Below are 15782 nucleotides of genomic sequence, written 5' to 3' on the forward strand. Positions count from 1 at the left end.
CCCCCTCCAGGCAGAGGGCCCCTGAGCCTTCCCAGGGAAGGGGTCCCTCTCGATCCCCAGAGAGCAGAGTGGGGCCTTGTTCGCATCAGTCAGAACAGTCCTTGCGGCCGAATTCTCTTTTCCCGGAATTCAGACACTGTCCTGAGGCAGCAGGGACCCCTGGAGGCCCCTCCAGGCAGACACGGGGTTCATCTGACCTCCCAGACCCAGGACTGCACCCCTCCCCAGGCAGGGCACAGGTTGAGCAATGGGAAGAGACCCCCTTGGGAGACCCCTTCATGGGGGGTGAACCCAGCTCACTGGGTTAGAGGGTTAACCCTGAGTCCAGCTGCCCCCCACCCCAGGGTCCCTGCGAGTGTGACCCTTGCCCCATCCACCTCCATACACCCCCGGGGAGAGCGCTTGCTCTAAGCTCCGGAGGGAGAACCATTCCCTCTTCTCCTGGGCAGGCTGAGGACAGACTGGGAAAGGGACCGCCTGGAGCGCGGGGAATTTCAAAGCACATTCCTGTCCTCATGCAGCTGGGAAGCACCTGACCTCCTGAATTCCTCCCCTGACCCGGGTCTTATAGGGCAAGGCCTCCTTCTCTAGGGGCAGAAGAGGAATCTGAGAGGATCAAGTTGCCCACTGCCCCTCCCACTCCCCCCGTACCCTGGCCTAGCTCTGCCGGTGGGCTAACAGCTGCAGGCTTAGGAAGATTCCAGTTGAATGCTGGGGACAAGGGCTGAGGGATGGGACCCCCATTCCTCTGTTTTATAGACAGGTTAACTGAGGCCCAGAGAGGTTAAGTGACTTAACTAAGGTCACACAGCAAAAACTGGGTTTTAAACCCAGCTCTTTTGACCGCATGGCCAGCATTCTCTCTGCCTTCTGTCGTTTTTGCTTTACTCCCCAAGAAATGTGACCCCACTCTCTTGGCTGTGAGGGAGATGGGCTAGAAATCAGTCTGCGGTGGCAGGTGGGGGCCCGGGCGTGGGCATTCTGGTACCTCGCCTGCCTGGTTCTCGACTGCCTCCAAGCTGGAGCCCCGCCCAGGCCCATCGCCTTCCTGTCACCAGTCCCCTGAACAATTGTCTTGGCTGCGTCCTCTCTGCTGAAAGCCCTCCCCTCCCCATGGTCGGCAGGCTATTTTTAGGAGCTTGGACGGCACTCAAAGGAGCAGGGGGCGGTCTCTGGGGCTGTGCCCGATGGCTCTGAGCCCGTGGGAGGGCGGGCGGGAGAGCAGAGAGAGACCCCAAGCCCCAGTCTGGCCACGCACCTTCCCTGGGAGGCCTCCCCTGCGCCGAGGTGACAGACTCCGCCCGGGGTTCAGGGAGGGGCTCCCCAGTTCTCGGGCCACCAGTTCTGGCTACTTCCCTGGGGCTCCAGGCACTGCTTCCTCTGCCAGACCCCCACCCACTCTGGGCTGGGGGCTCTTCCCCTGCCACTCTCCCCGCAAGGCCCCATTTGAAGACCCTCTGGGGTGTGTCTTCTCAGGACACCCTACACATCTGACATCTCTTCTTCTCACCCACTGCCACCCTCACCTGGGGGAGGAAGCTTCTGTCCAAAGCTCCCTGTGCCTGGCCCCACCCTCACTGCCCCACCGACTCCAGCGAGGGGGGCTGGCGAGGGGTCTGGCTCGCTGCAGCACTCGCCCTGACCCAGCAGGACTGGACGAACTGAGGCAGGTTCAGAAGAGCAGCCAGTCCGAGGCTGTGGCGGTGCTGGGTCTGAGGAGGTGTTCCGCCAGAGGGGCCGCAGGGCAGAGGCTCCTTCAGAACTTCTCGGCCTCAGAGGGGCTGCCTTGCGGTGGACATCACGCCACCCGCCAGAGTTGCGGCTCACTGCGTGTCCGCAGATGGGTGCCTGGGGTGGGTCTCGGCCAGGACAGTGGGGTGTGCGGGGACAGGGGATGCGGGCGTGACCGCCGCTCTCCGTGCCACTGTCACCGCAGGCTGAGTCGGAAGTTGGTGGCTGCAGCGCCGGGTGCCAGTGGGGCAGAGTCAGGAGCAGCCTCGCATCACCCCTTCGGAGAAGAGGGAACTGAGGTGTAGGGAGGTCAACGACCTTTCCAAGGTCACAGGCAAATGTGAGATAGAGCCAGCGTTCAAAGCCAGATCAGCCCCCCAGTCCCGTGCGGGCAGCCTCCACCCCCCCACCTTGGCTTCTCCCCGTCATTGCAGGGAAGTGACAGTAAAACGCTTTCCTCGGTGTCAGCCTGGTCCTCACAGACCTCTGGGCCGGGCAGCCAGGATGAGGGCACTCTGTCTGCGCTTTGGGAAGACTTGCCCCAATGCTCAGCTGACAGGAGAGTCTTGATTTTCTGTTCCTAGTGCAGTGGGGGGAGAATCTCAAGATGAGAGCTTCCCCAGAGAAGCTCCATTGAGTTGGACTTTTTACTGAGCCGGTGTAGATAAACACACTGCTGTGAGAAATGATGTAGAACCACACACACTGCCCAGTGTCCCCCGCGGTAACACTTGCACAACCAGGTCCAAATCACAGCCGGGACGTAGAAGCTCCATCCGTGATCTTACTCGGATTCCCCGCTCTGCTTCAACTTTGTGGGTGTGTGTGAGTGTGAGTGTGAAATTCTCTTCCGTTTTAGCCTGTGCAGGCCCGAGGATCCACCACCAGAGATACTGAGCAGTTCTAGAACCACAATCGTCCCTCGTGTGCCTTTTCCTACCACGCCCACCTCCCTCCCAGCCTCCCCATGACCCCGAAACCCCCAATCTGTTCTCCATTTCTACAACTCTGCCGTTTCGAGAATGTTATAGAGATGAAACCACATGCCTCGGCTTTTCCTCCCCCCAGGGAGAGTAATTCCCTGGAGGTCCGTCCGGGGTGTCAGCTGCACCCCCGGTTTGCTCCTTTCTGTTGTCTTGTCACCATCCACGCCACGCTGTGCCGCTCCCAGGGGAGATTGCGCGGATGGGGCAGTGCTTCTCCCCTGGTCGCTGGGCGAGGCTGGGAAGGCTGGGGAAGCTTAGAGCTGGGGTTCAGACGGTTACCACGTGGTGCAGGTGTTGCTGTGCCCCCGCCACAGGAGGCAGCGGGCTCTGCTGCCATCACGGGCGGATAAGGGGCGGGTGGTCAGAGTCTCGGGTGGACACCGGGCCCAGCGTTTCTCGCAGAGCCGGGAGGCCGGCCCTCCGCCCGTGCTGACTGTTCCTCTCTCCGGAGGGAAGCGGAGACCATGTCGGACGTGGAGGAGGCGGTGGACAAGTCCGAGGAGTGAGTACCGGGGTCCTGCTGGGGGGCCGTCCCCTCCGTGCACCTGGCCTGGGAGATGCTGGGGTGTGGGCAGGGGCCGTGCCCCTCTGGGGGCCCGGGGAGAGCTGCACCCCTTCGTTTCCAGCCCTGTGCCTCTGGGCTGCCCCGCGGGGTTGGCAGTAAAGACCCCATTCCCAGGGCAGTGGGCTCCTGCCGGGAGCTGGGCCTCCTGAGAACGGACCAGAGAGGTTCCGTGAGGGCCCCGAGGCCACAGAGCGACCGTGCCCCAGGAATCCACCTCAGAGCCCTTGTAATCACTGCCCCGGGAGGCCGCTGTTCCTGTGCCGCCCTCTCCCCTGCACTGTCCCGAGCGCCGGGGAGGGGGCACACACTGGCGGCCGATCACGCAGTCATCTCCTGCGGGGAGTGGGTGCACAGGAGTGACACGTGTGCCGGCACGGCTTGGACCCCGCAGACCTCCCTCCTGGTTGCGGGGCGTGGAGGGCCTGGGGGGCTGAGTGGAGGGGCCCCGCCCGCCTGCCTGGACTTGGACTCCGGGTGGACGGGGGTGGACAGAGCGCAGGGGACCAGCAGCTGAGCCAGGTTTCCTGGGGGTGGTCAGAGGCAGCTGGACCGGAGGCTGGGCCAGACCAGGCTGTGCGGGTGGGCAGAGCGGGCGGACGCCAGAACCCAGTGCGGAGGGCAAAAACTGGGTCATCTTCAGGAAAAGGCCAGGGTGTGGTGTGCGGATGTGGGGTGGGTGTGTGTGTGCACGTGTGTGCAGCGTGCCCTGTGCTCCTGACGGCATCTCCCCTTGCACCGCAGGGAGCAGGAAGGTAAGCGCATGCCCCACGCTCACTGGGCAGGACAGCCTGCTTTGAAACTGATGGTCTCTTCTCTCCTCTCTTGGGGCCGCACCTCATCCCCGGAGCAGAAAGAGCCGTGGAAGGTATGGGGGACGGATGGGGTGGGAAGGAGGGGCGGCGTGGAGGGAGCACATTGTCCCCGCCCCTTGCTCTCAGCTGAGCAAAGACCCTCCACCAATCCCAGCTCCTAACTGGGATCAGCCCGAACCCTGGCGCTCAGGTCTTGGGGCAAAAGGTTTAAAGCTGTCTCTATCGCCCACCAGGTGGTTCACACGGAATCACTGCTTTTTTTCCAATTAATTATTTTTGCTCTTTTTCTCTAATTTTTTTTTACCATGTAAAGTTTTAAATGCACATAAAAGTGGCAAAAATAGAATAATGCACCCCCCGTGCACCCATCACCCAGCTCAGCAACCGTCAACTTACAGCCCATCTTCTCTCACTTACTCCGTCTCTGCCCAGTATTTTAGAGCAGACAAATCATCTGCAGACATCACAGCATCCCACGCTTACATAGTTCAGTATGAATCTCTAAAAGATAAGCACTATTTAAAAAACATAACCATAATACCGTGATCACACCTAAAAACGTTCAGTTTAATACTTTATCAAATGAGATTATGAAGGTGTTCAGGTATCTGAGGCACGTCATGCAGACATGAAGACGTTATTACCTGGCGAGGGTCCACTCTGACCCTCGGATCTTTGCCCTTCCTACTTGCTGATCATTATCATTATCTTGGTCCTCTCCTCAGCGTGGTGCCCCTTCTCCCTGCAAGCACCTAACCTTCCCTTCCTCCTGAGTACTTGACACATGCCAGTGGTCCAGAAGCCTCTCTCTGTCCCTACCGTGCCCCCAACTGGCCCGGCATGGCCCTTGGGCCCCTCAGGCTTCTGCCCCTGGGAAAGGTGGATCCTGCCCCTTAGAGGCTCAGCAGACCCTCAAAAGCATCATGTCAGCACATCGTGCATGGACATTAGGAGGAGGGTCTCTGGGAGAGAACCAGGGGGCTTGGGAGCTGACCCTTGTTCCCGAGTCTTCTGGGGAAAGTGGGGGCTTCTTGCATTTGAGGCTCTTCCAGGGGTACCTGACAAAGAGGAGACACAGAGACACTCACAGGAGAACCCGGGGGGGGGGCCTTGGGAGTCAGTTCTCAAGGAACACCACTCACATCAGAGGCTATCTGAATATTTTTTGAATCAAAAATCTAGCTCCACCTTCAGTTGTGTTTCCTGCAGACTCTCCATACGGTGGGTTTTCCTTTGCTTTGGAGGATTTGCCAGCTCCTGACAACAGGTTTTGGGGGATGAGGTTTGAGCCGTAGACTCTGGATTTGGTACCAATCTGCCTGCTGCCCACACCAGGATTTGGCTGTGAATTAACAAAAGAATTCTCCACTGCGTTGGTGGTCTGAGTCCCTGGAGTGCCTGCCTTGCTTGCAGTGAACGGACCACACCCGGCTCCCTGGTAGCTAAGTCCCCGGCTGCCAGCCTGGACTGGAAGGGTGTCACTAAGCCTACAGGATGGACAATCCCAGGGCCTCTGCTTCCTTCAGGAGATAATAGTTCTACAGGCAGTCGGCCTTCCTAGAGTGGGAGTGCTGGGCCGTGCTTCCTTGCATGGGGCCGCTTCCTTCCAAGTCTGCCCTGTGCCCGGCTCTCCTGGAGACTGGAGATGTCTCGTGGGTCCCTGAGAGGCTCCTTCGGGGTCGGGATGTGGAGGGGTCTGACAGTAGTGCGTTGTTCCCACTCTGGGGCCTCTGTCCCCACGAGAGGGAGACGGGAGCCCTGGGGTCTGGAAGCAGGAAGTGACCAGGTACCCTGAGTGCCCCCCAGGGCCCAGGCACAGCCAAGCATCACCGATAAGGGAGTGCAGTTATTTCCCCTTTGCTGACCCCTGAGGCTCAGGGAAGCCACCGGAGCGGGTCTAGGAGTTGGTGGGCCAGGGCCTGGGCTCCACGGCCCACACCCGCGCCACCATGCACCGTCCACTCCTGCCCCGTCCTCCTGCCCCCAGGCTAACCTGTCTCGCCTCTCCCCTCGCGGCTGCCGCTCCCCGACCTCAGAAGAGGAAGCCCGGAGAGAGGATGGGACAGCGGTGCAGATCTGCCTGTCCCTGTGCTCCCACCCTGTCGTCCCAAGTTGCCCCCATGAGGAGGGGCCTGCACTGGGGTGGGGACAGTTGTGGAGCGGCCGGGGCCACTGCCCCTTTCCGTGCTTCCCGAGAGGGACCCAGGCTGGCCAGTCCCCCACCCGCTCCAAGTCCAGGATCCAGAGGGGACCAATGTCCGCCCCGCTGCACACACAGTGTTCTGTGCTGGCCCCGCCCTCTTAGGGGACAGCCCCCGGGCAGGGTGGCCGGGGTGGGAGGGGCCTGGGGACAGAATCATGGGGAGAGCAGCTGGGGGACTGGAAATAGCCCGAGTAGCAAGGACGGTATGTCAACCTGCAAGTGTGCACGGCTGCAGGTGGACGGGGCAGGGTGGGGGCACAGACTCGGACTGAATTTTAGCGGGAACTTTCTGGTAGTGACGTCTGAGGATGCAGGGGCAGCTGGGGTGAGGTGGGAACTGAAACATCAGATGGGGTGGGAGAGGTGTTAACAAGATGGGTTGAAGGTGGACCCCACACCTGGCCATGTCCTTGCTAGCCAACCCTCCCCTCTCACCCCTTCTGGAAGGATCTTCTTTGAGGTAAGGGTCCTGCAGGGATCAAAGAACAGGACTCTCCAGGCCTCAGAGAGGACTCAGACCTAGAACAAGAGTGGAAGCAGGGGGTGTGGATGCAGGGTGTGGAGGCTGGGGGTGGAGATGGGTGTGGAGGCAGGGTGTGGAGGCTGGGGTGGAGGTGGGTGTGGAGGCTGGGGGTGGAGGTGGGTGTGGAGGCTGGGGTGGAGGTGGGTGTGGAGGCTGGGGGTGGAGGCAGGAGGTGGAGGCTGGGGGTGGAGGCAGGGAGTGGAGGCAGGGGGTGGAGGCAGGGGGTGGAGGCAGGGAGTGGAGGCTGGGGGTGGAGGCAGGGTGTGGAGGCAGGGTGTGGAGGCAGGGTGTGGAGGCTGGGGGTGGAGGCAGGGGGTGGAGGCTGGGGGTGGAGGCAGGGTGTGGAGGCAGGGTGTGGAGGCAGGGGGTGGAGGCTGGGGGTGGAGGCAGGAGGTGGAGGCTGGGGGTGGAGGCGAGGGGTGGAGGCAGGGGCTGGAGGCTGGGGGTGGAGGCAGGGAGTGGAGGCAGGGGGTGGAGGCGGGGAATGGAGGCCAGGGGTGGAGGCCGGGGGTGGAGGCAGGGGATGTGAACATTTCTGTGCTGGCCTCACCCCCCCCCCACCTCCAGGCTTTCCAGCCCCCCTGCCAGGAGGCCACCACATGTAGTGCCTCAGTCAAGGTCATCATCAGCACCCCCTGCAGGCGGATCCCTGTGCCTGGCGCCATGCTGTTGAATGTGTCTATCTACTCGGAGTGCCTGACTGGGGCGGGGTCTACACCCTGCCAAGCAAGTGGATGAAAACAGAAACCCCCCTGACTCTTTGGACCGTACATACGTCCACATGCGGGGCGGCTCCTCCACCCACACGCAGTCCTGCTTTGGTCTCTTTCAAATACAGATGAAGGGTCTCCAGGGTCTGAGCCCGGGACAGGCGCTCCCCTGACCCCTGTGGTGCCGCATCGGGGGACGGGGTGGGGAAGGGGGCTGAGTTGACAAAAAGAGCCTGGCAGACAGCCCCCACCCCTTCTCTGGTGCCGCCCAGCACCCGCCTGGCCTTCCCAGAGGCCTCCAGGTGCAGAGCCGGTCTCCAGGCCCCTGAGAAGGAGCTGATAGTAAATGTTTTAGGCTTTGTGGCCACCTGGTCCCTGTGGAAGCCACTCAACTCTGTTGTTGCGTGAAAGCAGCTTGGGCCGTGCTCCAATAAAACTTTATTTAGAAACAGTCTGGGGGCCAGATTGGGCCATAGTTTGCGGACTTCTGGTTTAAACCAAGAACAGAGTAGCCCCCATCTTGTCACATCAGTCACCCCCAAATTCATCTGGAACCTGGATGTCGCTGGCCCCCTCCCCACACCTCCGCCCCGGGCTCTGCCTGCCAGCACGAGCGTGTTCACTGTGTCTGGTTCACTTCTCCAGAACAGGAGGAGGAAGTGGAAGAAGAGGCTGGAGGCGGGACTGACGCTGAGGAGACCAACACTGAAGGTGAGGCTCCGCCCGGGGGTGAGGGTGCGAGGGGCTCTGTCCTGGAGCTCGGGGTGGCGAGAGACCCAGAGCCACTCCTACAGCAGCAAGAAATCCGCCTGGACTGAGCTTTGCAGCCTGGGCGGCCACTCGTCCTGTCGGGGCTCAGCCCTCAGTCGCCCTGTCAGTAAACGCTGGCCACGTGCCCCTCTGGTGCCCAGTGGTCTTGGGCCCAGGGCAGGTGCAGACAGACAGTTCCGGACCCCAGACCCCCACAGGGCACACTTGGCCGAGGACCTGTTGCAGGGAGGCTCTTGGCAGGGGTTTGAGCTCGGAACCAGGACCTTTACTGATTTCTCACGTTCTGTTTAGAAGGTGGAGAAGAGGAAGATAAAGAGGCTGAAGGTGAGGCCCGCTGGGCGTTGGGAGGAGGCGCTGGGGGTCCGGGGAGCCCCTCTAGCAGCTTGGGGGAGACCCCAGGGAGGCGGGGGAGGAGCTGGGGAAGGCAGGACAGAACTCGGTGACCATGCGTGTTTGGAGGTTGAGCTCCTCCTTGCAGAGGAGCTGCCTCGGTGGCACCCCGGGGGAGAGGGGCGATGTCCAAGGGCCCAGGCAGGGCAGGGCAGTGGTCACAGCCACGTCCACACACGAGGCGCCTGGAGCCCGGCTGAACCACTCGAGGGTGGGGAGTCTGGGGGAGGAGATCCCAGGCATGGATGGTCCGTGGGGTGGGTCACTGCTGCGGTCATTGTTGGCCGGCAGCCTTCACCAGGGGCCCAGGTGGCCCCCGTCACGCCTCTTGGAGGGGCGCAGCCAGTGGGTCTTGGGGTCACGCCCCATCAGCTTCCTGGTCCCGGGCCGCCAGGAGGTCTGGGGGCAAGCGAGGAGGCAGAGGCTCGGGAGGGGACTCTGGGGCCAGGACCCCCAGGGACCGTGCCCTGGACCCCTCCTCACTGTGGGGCCAGCACTGCTGAACGAGAGGGCTGTGCGTGCGTGTGTGCGTCCCCCGAGACCCCCCCGGGGAGCGGCCCCGAGAGGGAGTGTGGGGTTTGCAACCCTGCGGCTTAGTTCTTTGGGTGCCCCTGCAACCCGGGGCTGGGAGGGACTCAGGCGGATGGGGAAACGGAGGCGCACACGTGCCCGGCTCATCAGGGGCAGAGGGACCGGGTCCAGGCCTCCTGACCCCGTGGCCGTGTGCTTCCCTTCTCTGCAGATGGCCCAGTGGAGGAGTACAAGCCCAAGCCCAGGTGAGTGGTGAGGCCCTGGGAGCAGAGGGCCCATGAGGGAGGACAACTGGGACAGGACCGCAGTGCGCGGTGGCACAGCGGGCATAGACCACCACACATGGTTTTACGGGTTGTGCACTGCACAAGAGTCTCTGCCGTCTGCTGCCAGGGTGTGTGGGGTTGGGGGAGATGGGGGCTGAAATCCACCCGCACTCCATCACCAATTCCGGGCCCTGCCCCCGTCAGCACTATGTCCATCTAGAGGAAAAGGATGAACTAGCTGTGGCCCTGGGTGGACACCTTGTCCGACCCCACAGGAGAGCTGGGACTCCATCCTCAGTGGCTGAGATGGGACCGGGGGGTGGGGAAGAGGGAAGAAAATTCGGGGGAGCCAAGCAGTGAAAGTGTGTCAGCCTCGGCGTGTGGCTTCAGAGCGTCACAAAGGGCCACACAGGGCAACTTGTTGCCACACACGTGACCCTGCCTGGGAGCTCTGGGTGCTGGGTGGGATGGGTGTTTTGGGAATGCCAACGCCGCCAGCTGACGGCGCCTCAGCGCACGCAGGCGTCTCCCCGCGGTGCCTTCCAGCTAGAGTGGATGGTCTGAAACCAGCCCAGCCCGACAGTCCAGCCCCTTCCCCGTTCCCCCGCTGGTGTGAGCGCTGCAGTGTCTCGGTTCAGCCCCACACAGATGAGGCAGACGGGAAACCAAGGCCCAGCGCCCGGGGTCTGGAGTCCCACGGCAAGTGTGGGAGGGGGTGGGGACCGCCGCGGCCTCCTGGGCTCCTGGGGAGGTCCCATGGGTCAGCCAAGCTGCCACCCGTGCAGCCTCTCTACTTCCTGGCTGGGTGGTTGTGAGCCAGGCGCTATGTCTCAGAGTCTCGGCTTCCTTGAGTGAGACGACTGGTTCCTACTCTGTGGGTAAACGTGAGGGCACGTGCGGGTGCCGTGGGACCCTGGTGCTGAGTGGCCTGGGGGCTCCTGTGTGCACACCACGCTGGTGTCACTGTGCCAGTGGCCAGGTGGCGGTGGCCGCGTTTCTGCAGGGAGGAGAGGACCTTGCCCACCCAAGCACCCCAGCCCCTTGGTCCAGGGAGGGCTTGGTGCTCACACCTCCTTCTGCCCACCAGGCTGTTCATGCCCAACCTGGTGCCGCCCAAGATCCCCGACGGAGAGAGAGTGGACTTCGACGTGAGTTGGGGCTTGGGGAGGGCAGGCCCCCTGGGAGAGACCTCAGGACCTCCTGGCGGAGGGGAGGTCACGGGCGGGGGGCACACAGTGCCCGACAGTGTCCTGGGTCCGGCCCCAACCGCTCTCCTGGACCCAGGCCCCTCCCCCCTGGCATGGGGGAGGTGGGCAGCCTCTGAGCCCCGCCCCCCCCACCCAGGACATCCACCGGAAGCGCATGGAGAAGGACCTGAACGAGCTGCAGACGCTGATTGAGGCGCATTTCGAGAACCGCAAGAAGGAGGAGGAGGAGCTGGTCTCCCTCAAAGACAGGATCGTGGGTGTCGGGCCCCTCCCCCGGTGGCTGGGAGTGGGGTCCAGCAAGAGCCCCTGAGGCCCCCGCACCATGGTCTCTTCCCTCCCGTCCCAGAGGGCTGGAGCTGAGCCATCATCTCTGCCCCCCTACCTCACTCCCACCGGGCACCCCCCCACCCCACAACAACCCAGCCACTAACGGAGGGAAGATGCGTGACCTCCAGAATCCCAAACCATTCTCCTGGGGACAAGAGGTTATCTGGATTCCTTTCTCCTCTCTACCTCCTGTGCTGCTTGGCCGACAGCAGGACTTGGCCTCTGTCTCCAGCACAGGGCAGCGGCCAGTGGGGGGGCACTCAGGGGACACGGAGAAGCCCACTTGACATTCTTCAGGTGTTGAGGTCAGTCCCACAGCGGGCGCTCCCTCCGCAGGAGAAACGGCGGGCGGAACGGGCAGAGCAGCAGCGGATCCGGACGGAGCGGCAGAAGGAGCGGCAGACCCGCCTGGCCGTGCGTGACCCCCGCCGGGCCCTCTGCGCGCAGACGGGGGCTCAGTCAGGGACGGCGAGCACCTCCTGGGCGCTGGGCGTTGTTTGGGCGGACTAGACAGAAACGCACTGGGCGCTTAAAGACCCCCCACCCTCAGCCCTGCACAGCGCGCCCCCCCCCCGGGAGCTGAGGTCCCATAGCCCCCGTCCCGCGCTGCTGCCAGGGGCCCCGCCTCGGTAAAGCCGCCCACCCCTGGGGCCCCATGCTCCTGGCCTGGGGGTGGCGGGCCTCACTGTCAGGAGTTGGGACCCCGTTCGCTCAGTCCCGTGTCCCCGGCCAACAAACTCCAGCACCAGGCCCCATGCCCGGAGTGCCCTCAATCCTCAGGACAGTCTGCTTGGCCACAAAGACCGCCAGCGCCAGTCCAGAAGCAGGGTGTCCGGCCCCCACCCCTAATCCACTCCCTCCCTGCCGGAAACCAGGAGGAGCGGGCCCGCCGGGAGGAGGAGGAGAACCGGAGAAAGGCGGAAGACGAGGCCCGGAAGAAGAAGGCTCTGTCTAACATGATGCATTTTGGAGGCTACATCCAGAAGGTGGGGGGCCTCCAGGCGTCCCGTGTCGTGAGGAGTGCCTGTGCGCGGGATCCCGGGAAGAAATGTCCAGCCGCTGTTGCGAGACTGAGTTCCCGCGCCAGACCCGAAGCTGGCGCTCGCCCAGCTGGCTTTCCCTGGGAGGGGCTGCTGGGAGGAGGGCTGTGGGCAGAGCCCAGAACACCACCGCCCCTCCCAGCCCTAGCCCCAGGCTGGCTGGTGGAGCCGGCAGGCCCTGTGCCCCGTCCCACATCCACCGTGTGTGGCCTCATGCAATCCTGGAGCCTCAGTCTGCTCATCTGTAAAATGGGGTTAACGTCCACCCTGCCTGCTTTGAGAGGGTCAGACGGGCTACCCTGGAACGCGGCTAAGTGCTGCCTGGACGCAGGCTGGTTCGCTCCTGGGAGCTCACCCCCACGTCCTAGTGCTGGTGCCCATCCCCGCCAGATACTCCGTTCCCAGGGGCGGAGAAATGGGAAATTGATCTTCTCTGTGCAGCGGACACATCAGAACATTTTCTTAGTTTTCCAAGTCCCCAGCTCAGAACTGGGCCAGCCCCCTGGCCCCTGCGCCCCATGGCGACCCTACGAGCAGGGCCCTGCTGTCCAACGTCCCCACTCCACCCCGGACGCACGTCCAGTGACTAAGGTGGCCCGCGGGTGGGGGGAACCGAGGCGCGCAGACGCCCCTCTCTGAGCGGAGGAGACGTCCCTCTCCTTCCCGCGTCTCCGCCTGTGTCCCTGTGCCCTCCCCTCTCCCTGTCTCTGTCACTGTTTGCATCTTTCTCTCTGGGTCTCCTCTTGCTGTCCTGGCTCTGCAGGCCCAGGTGGGTGCCAGTCCTCAAACCCTCCTCCTCCTCGTAGTTTGGGGAGCCCCAGGAGGGGAAGGCGTCGGGCTGTGGGGCGAGATGTGGGGAGGTAGGGGTCCAGGGAGCCCCCACCTGTCTGTTTCCTGGGGAGCCCAGGCAGTTGCTGGCCTGGGGGTTGCAAGGCCGAGGCTCTGTCCCCGCTGGGTTTGGGGGTGTGGGGATAGGAGGGGGTGTTCTCTAACCCATTCCCCTGCTTCTCACCCCCTCCAGACGGAGCGTAAAAGTGGGAAGAGGCAGACGGAGAGGGAGAAGAAGAAGAAGATTCTGGCCGAGAGGAGGAAGGTGCTGGCCATCGATCACCTGGACGAAGACCAGCTGAGGTGGGGCCCGCACGCTGGGGCTGCACCCGCGAGGGAGGGGCGTCGGGCTGAGGGCAGGGGCACCGTCTCGCCTGAGCCACCAGGGGGTGCTGCCACCCCACTTATTCCGTCGGAGGCTTTGGCGGGACCGCGACGGGCTGGACGGGGCAGCAGAGCCCCGCTCCCCTTCCCCACCTGCGCACGGTGTCGGGGCGCCCCCCCCCCCCCGCCCCGCGCTTCGGGGCTTTGTCCTGGCGGCGCCGGTGCCCCGTCCTCAGTCCCGGGCACTGCAGTCAGCCGGGGTGGGGGGCCTCGGCAGGCCTGGAGAGGAGAGGAGGGCTGGGATGGGGAGTGGTCAGGAGCAAGAGGGAGGCAGGTGAGGGCCCTTCCTTACTGCCGCCCGCCCACGGCCTGTGCAGGGAGAAGGCCAAGGAGCTGTGGCAGAGCATCTACGACCTGGAAGCGGAGAAGTTCGACCTGCAGGAGAAGTTCAAGCAGCAGAAATACGAGGTGAGCCGGCCGGCCCGTCCGCAGCCCCACACCGCTGCTGCCCGCAGCCCCTCCCCGTCCTGCTCACCTGCCTGCCCGCTGCCTTGTCTGATGGTGCTCAGCGCCCACCGCTGGGCTGGCTGGTGCTTCTGGAGTCTGAGGGTTCGCTGGGGCTGAGCAGACACTTCCTGGGGTTCCAGCCCTGGGGTCTCGCCACTTCTGGCCTCGAGGCAGCAGCTCAGCACACTGAGCACGACGGGGGGACCAGGATACACGGGCCAGGCCTCCCGGTGGAGGTGGTGGTGGGGACCTCATCAGGGACGCAGCCGCTTCACTTCTCACCGTGATGGCCCGGGGCCCTAGTGTGGGGTCCTGGATGCCAGGCAAGAGAGCGGCTCAGCCCGCTGGTCCTGCCCACCCCATCCCCAGGCCAGCCGGGCCCTGAGCCGAGTGGGTGCCGGCGGGGTCACTCTCTCTTTCCTCCTTTTCTTACAGATCAATGTTCTCCGCAACAGGATCAATGACAACCAGAAAGTGTGAGCATCGAGCTCCATCCCCCCCTTGCCCCCTCCCCCCTCCTCCCTGTCTCCCAGGCCTCCCACCCCTTCCTCCTCTCCTGTAGGGTCAAAGAGCTCCCCCCGCCTGAGACTGCTGCCCTGTTGAGCCTCTGGAGGCAGCTCCAGGTGGCCCCCTGCCCCTCTCGCCCTCAGCAGCCCCCCACGCCCCCCACCTACCCACCATGGAGGGCTGCCCCACATCCTGTCTGACTGGGCCCTGCTTCTCCTGCAGCTCCAAGACCCGTGGGAAGGCCAAAGTCACCGGGCGCTGGAAGTAGAGCCTCAGCCTCCTCGGAGGCCGAGCCTCCTTCTCCCAGCATCTGCTCCTCACTGTGTCCCCGCCCTGCACACCCCCGGCTCCCGGGGTCCTCCAGCACCAGAGGCCGACTCCCGCCGCAGAGCAGGAGCTGGCCCAGCTGGAAGCCGCACTCGTGCCCGACCACGCCCCCACGCCCACCCTAGCCAGTAATAAAGGCCACCACGCACCCACGGCGTCCTGTCACTTCTCTTTAGAGGGGGAGAAACTGAGGCGCACCCTGGCCTCCCAGGGACTCGGGGCGGACAGCAGCCCTTAGGGACACAGGCCCCTGGACCAGGGCTTTTGCCCGCTCCCAGTGGGGAGGGGGCACGGCCCGGGGATGCCCACGCTTTCCCCAGCCTGGGCCGCAGGGCAGAGAGGCTGTGATGGGAGCCCCTGGCGGCACCTCACGGCCCCCAGGCTTCACGAGTGAGTCACTCCCGGGAACAATGAGGCCTCGGTGCACACCTGCTGTCTTCCTCTCTGGGCCAGGGTGCGAGAAGCGGGCGGAGGAAGGAGGCCAGTTTCATCAGGCGGCTCTTCATGCCTCAGAGGCCTGGGCCCGTCTGCATGCCTCGGTCCCCCCCACCATCTGGAGGTCCTCTTGGGCTTGAACTGCGAGCCGGGGTCGCGGGGTCGCAGGGTTCCTGAGCTGAAGAGGCCGGGCCCTGGTCCAGTCGGCAGAGGACGCGGGAGCCGCGTGGGAGGGGGTGGGCCGCCCTGCCCTCTGGAGTCCCTGAATGCAGCTGTCCCTCCGTCCGGGGTCCTCCGCTCAGTTCTCACTCCTCCACCGGAAGGGGCACGGTGAACACTTCGGGGTGGGGTGGGGCCTCCCACCCTCTTCCAGGCAGAGTGAGCTCGTTTCTCCCTGCTCTGCACACCCTGGCCCTGTAACTGTCACGGTCACGCCACCTCTTACGCACGGAGGGCAAGTTTCCTGTTCTCTGGGCATCGCCCTTCCATGCTCGAGAGACGTGTGGGCCTCTTTGTCCTGTGCTGTGTGCCGAGCCCCGTGGTAGATGCTGAGATGAAGAGGCTATGGTCCCAGGGCACCTGGGAGGGGTGGGGCCTGGGGTCTTGGCCTCATTCCTTGTTCGTTCACTGATTCATTCAGTAAATGTCTCCTGAGCCCCAAATGTATGCTAGCTGCCGTGCCGGGGGCGGGGCTGTGATTAGACACGGCCGCCCGACCCTCAGGAGCTCCCAGCCCGCTCGGGGAGAGACACAGCAACAGGAGTCTCCAGCTCCGCGTGATAGCAGGGGTG

At 63.8% G+C, this 15782-nt stretch overlaps 1 protein-coding gene across 1 annotated transcript; it reads left to right on the forward strand.

Annotated features, from left to right (window-relative positions):
* Positions 1-3181: 3181 nt before the first annotated feature.
* On the forward strand, positions 3182-14705 carry TNNT2 (troponin T2, cardiac type; the record flags this gene model as incomplete). Its single annotated transcript, XM_082412979.1, has 14 exons — positions 3182-3219; positions 4024-4147; positions 7388-7546; positions 8139-8241; positions 8593-8625; positions 9434-9467; positions 10576-10636; positions 10833-10949; positions 11360-11437; positions 11899-12009; positions 13085-13194; positions 13593-13683; positions 14158-14198; positions 14452-14705. The coding sequence occupies 14 exons, from the start codon at positions 3182-3184 to the stop codon at positions 14495-14497; spliced, it is 1146 nt and encodes a 381-aa protein (XP_082269105.1). The 3' UTR covers positions 14498-14705.
* Positions 14706-15782: the final 1077 nt, after the last annotated feature.

The sequence above is a fragment of the Balaenoptera physalus genome, assembly GCF_965194825.1.
Source record: "Balaenoptera physalus genome assembly, chromosome: 1".
NCBI classification, from domain to species: domain Eukaryota; kingdom Metazoa; phylum Chordata; class Mammalia; order Artiodactyla; family Balaenopteridae; genus Balaenoptera; species Balaenoptera physalus.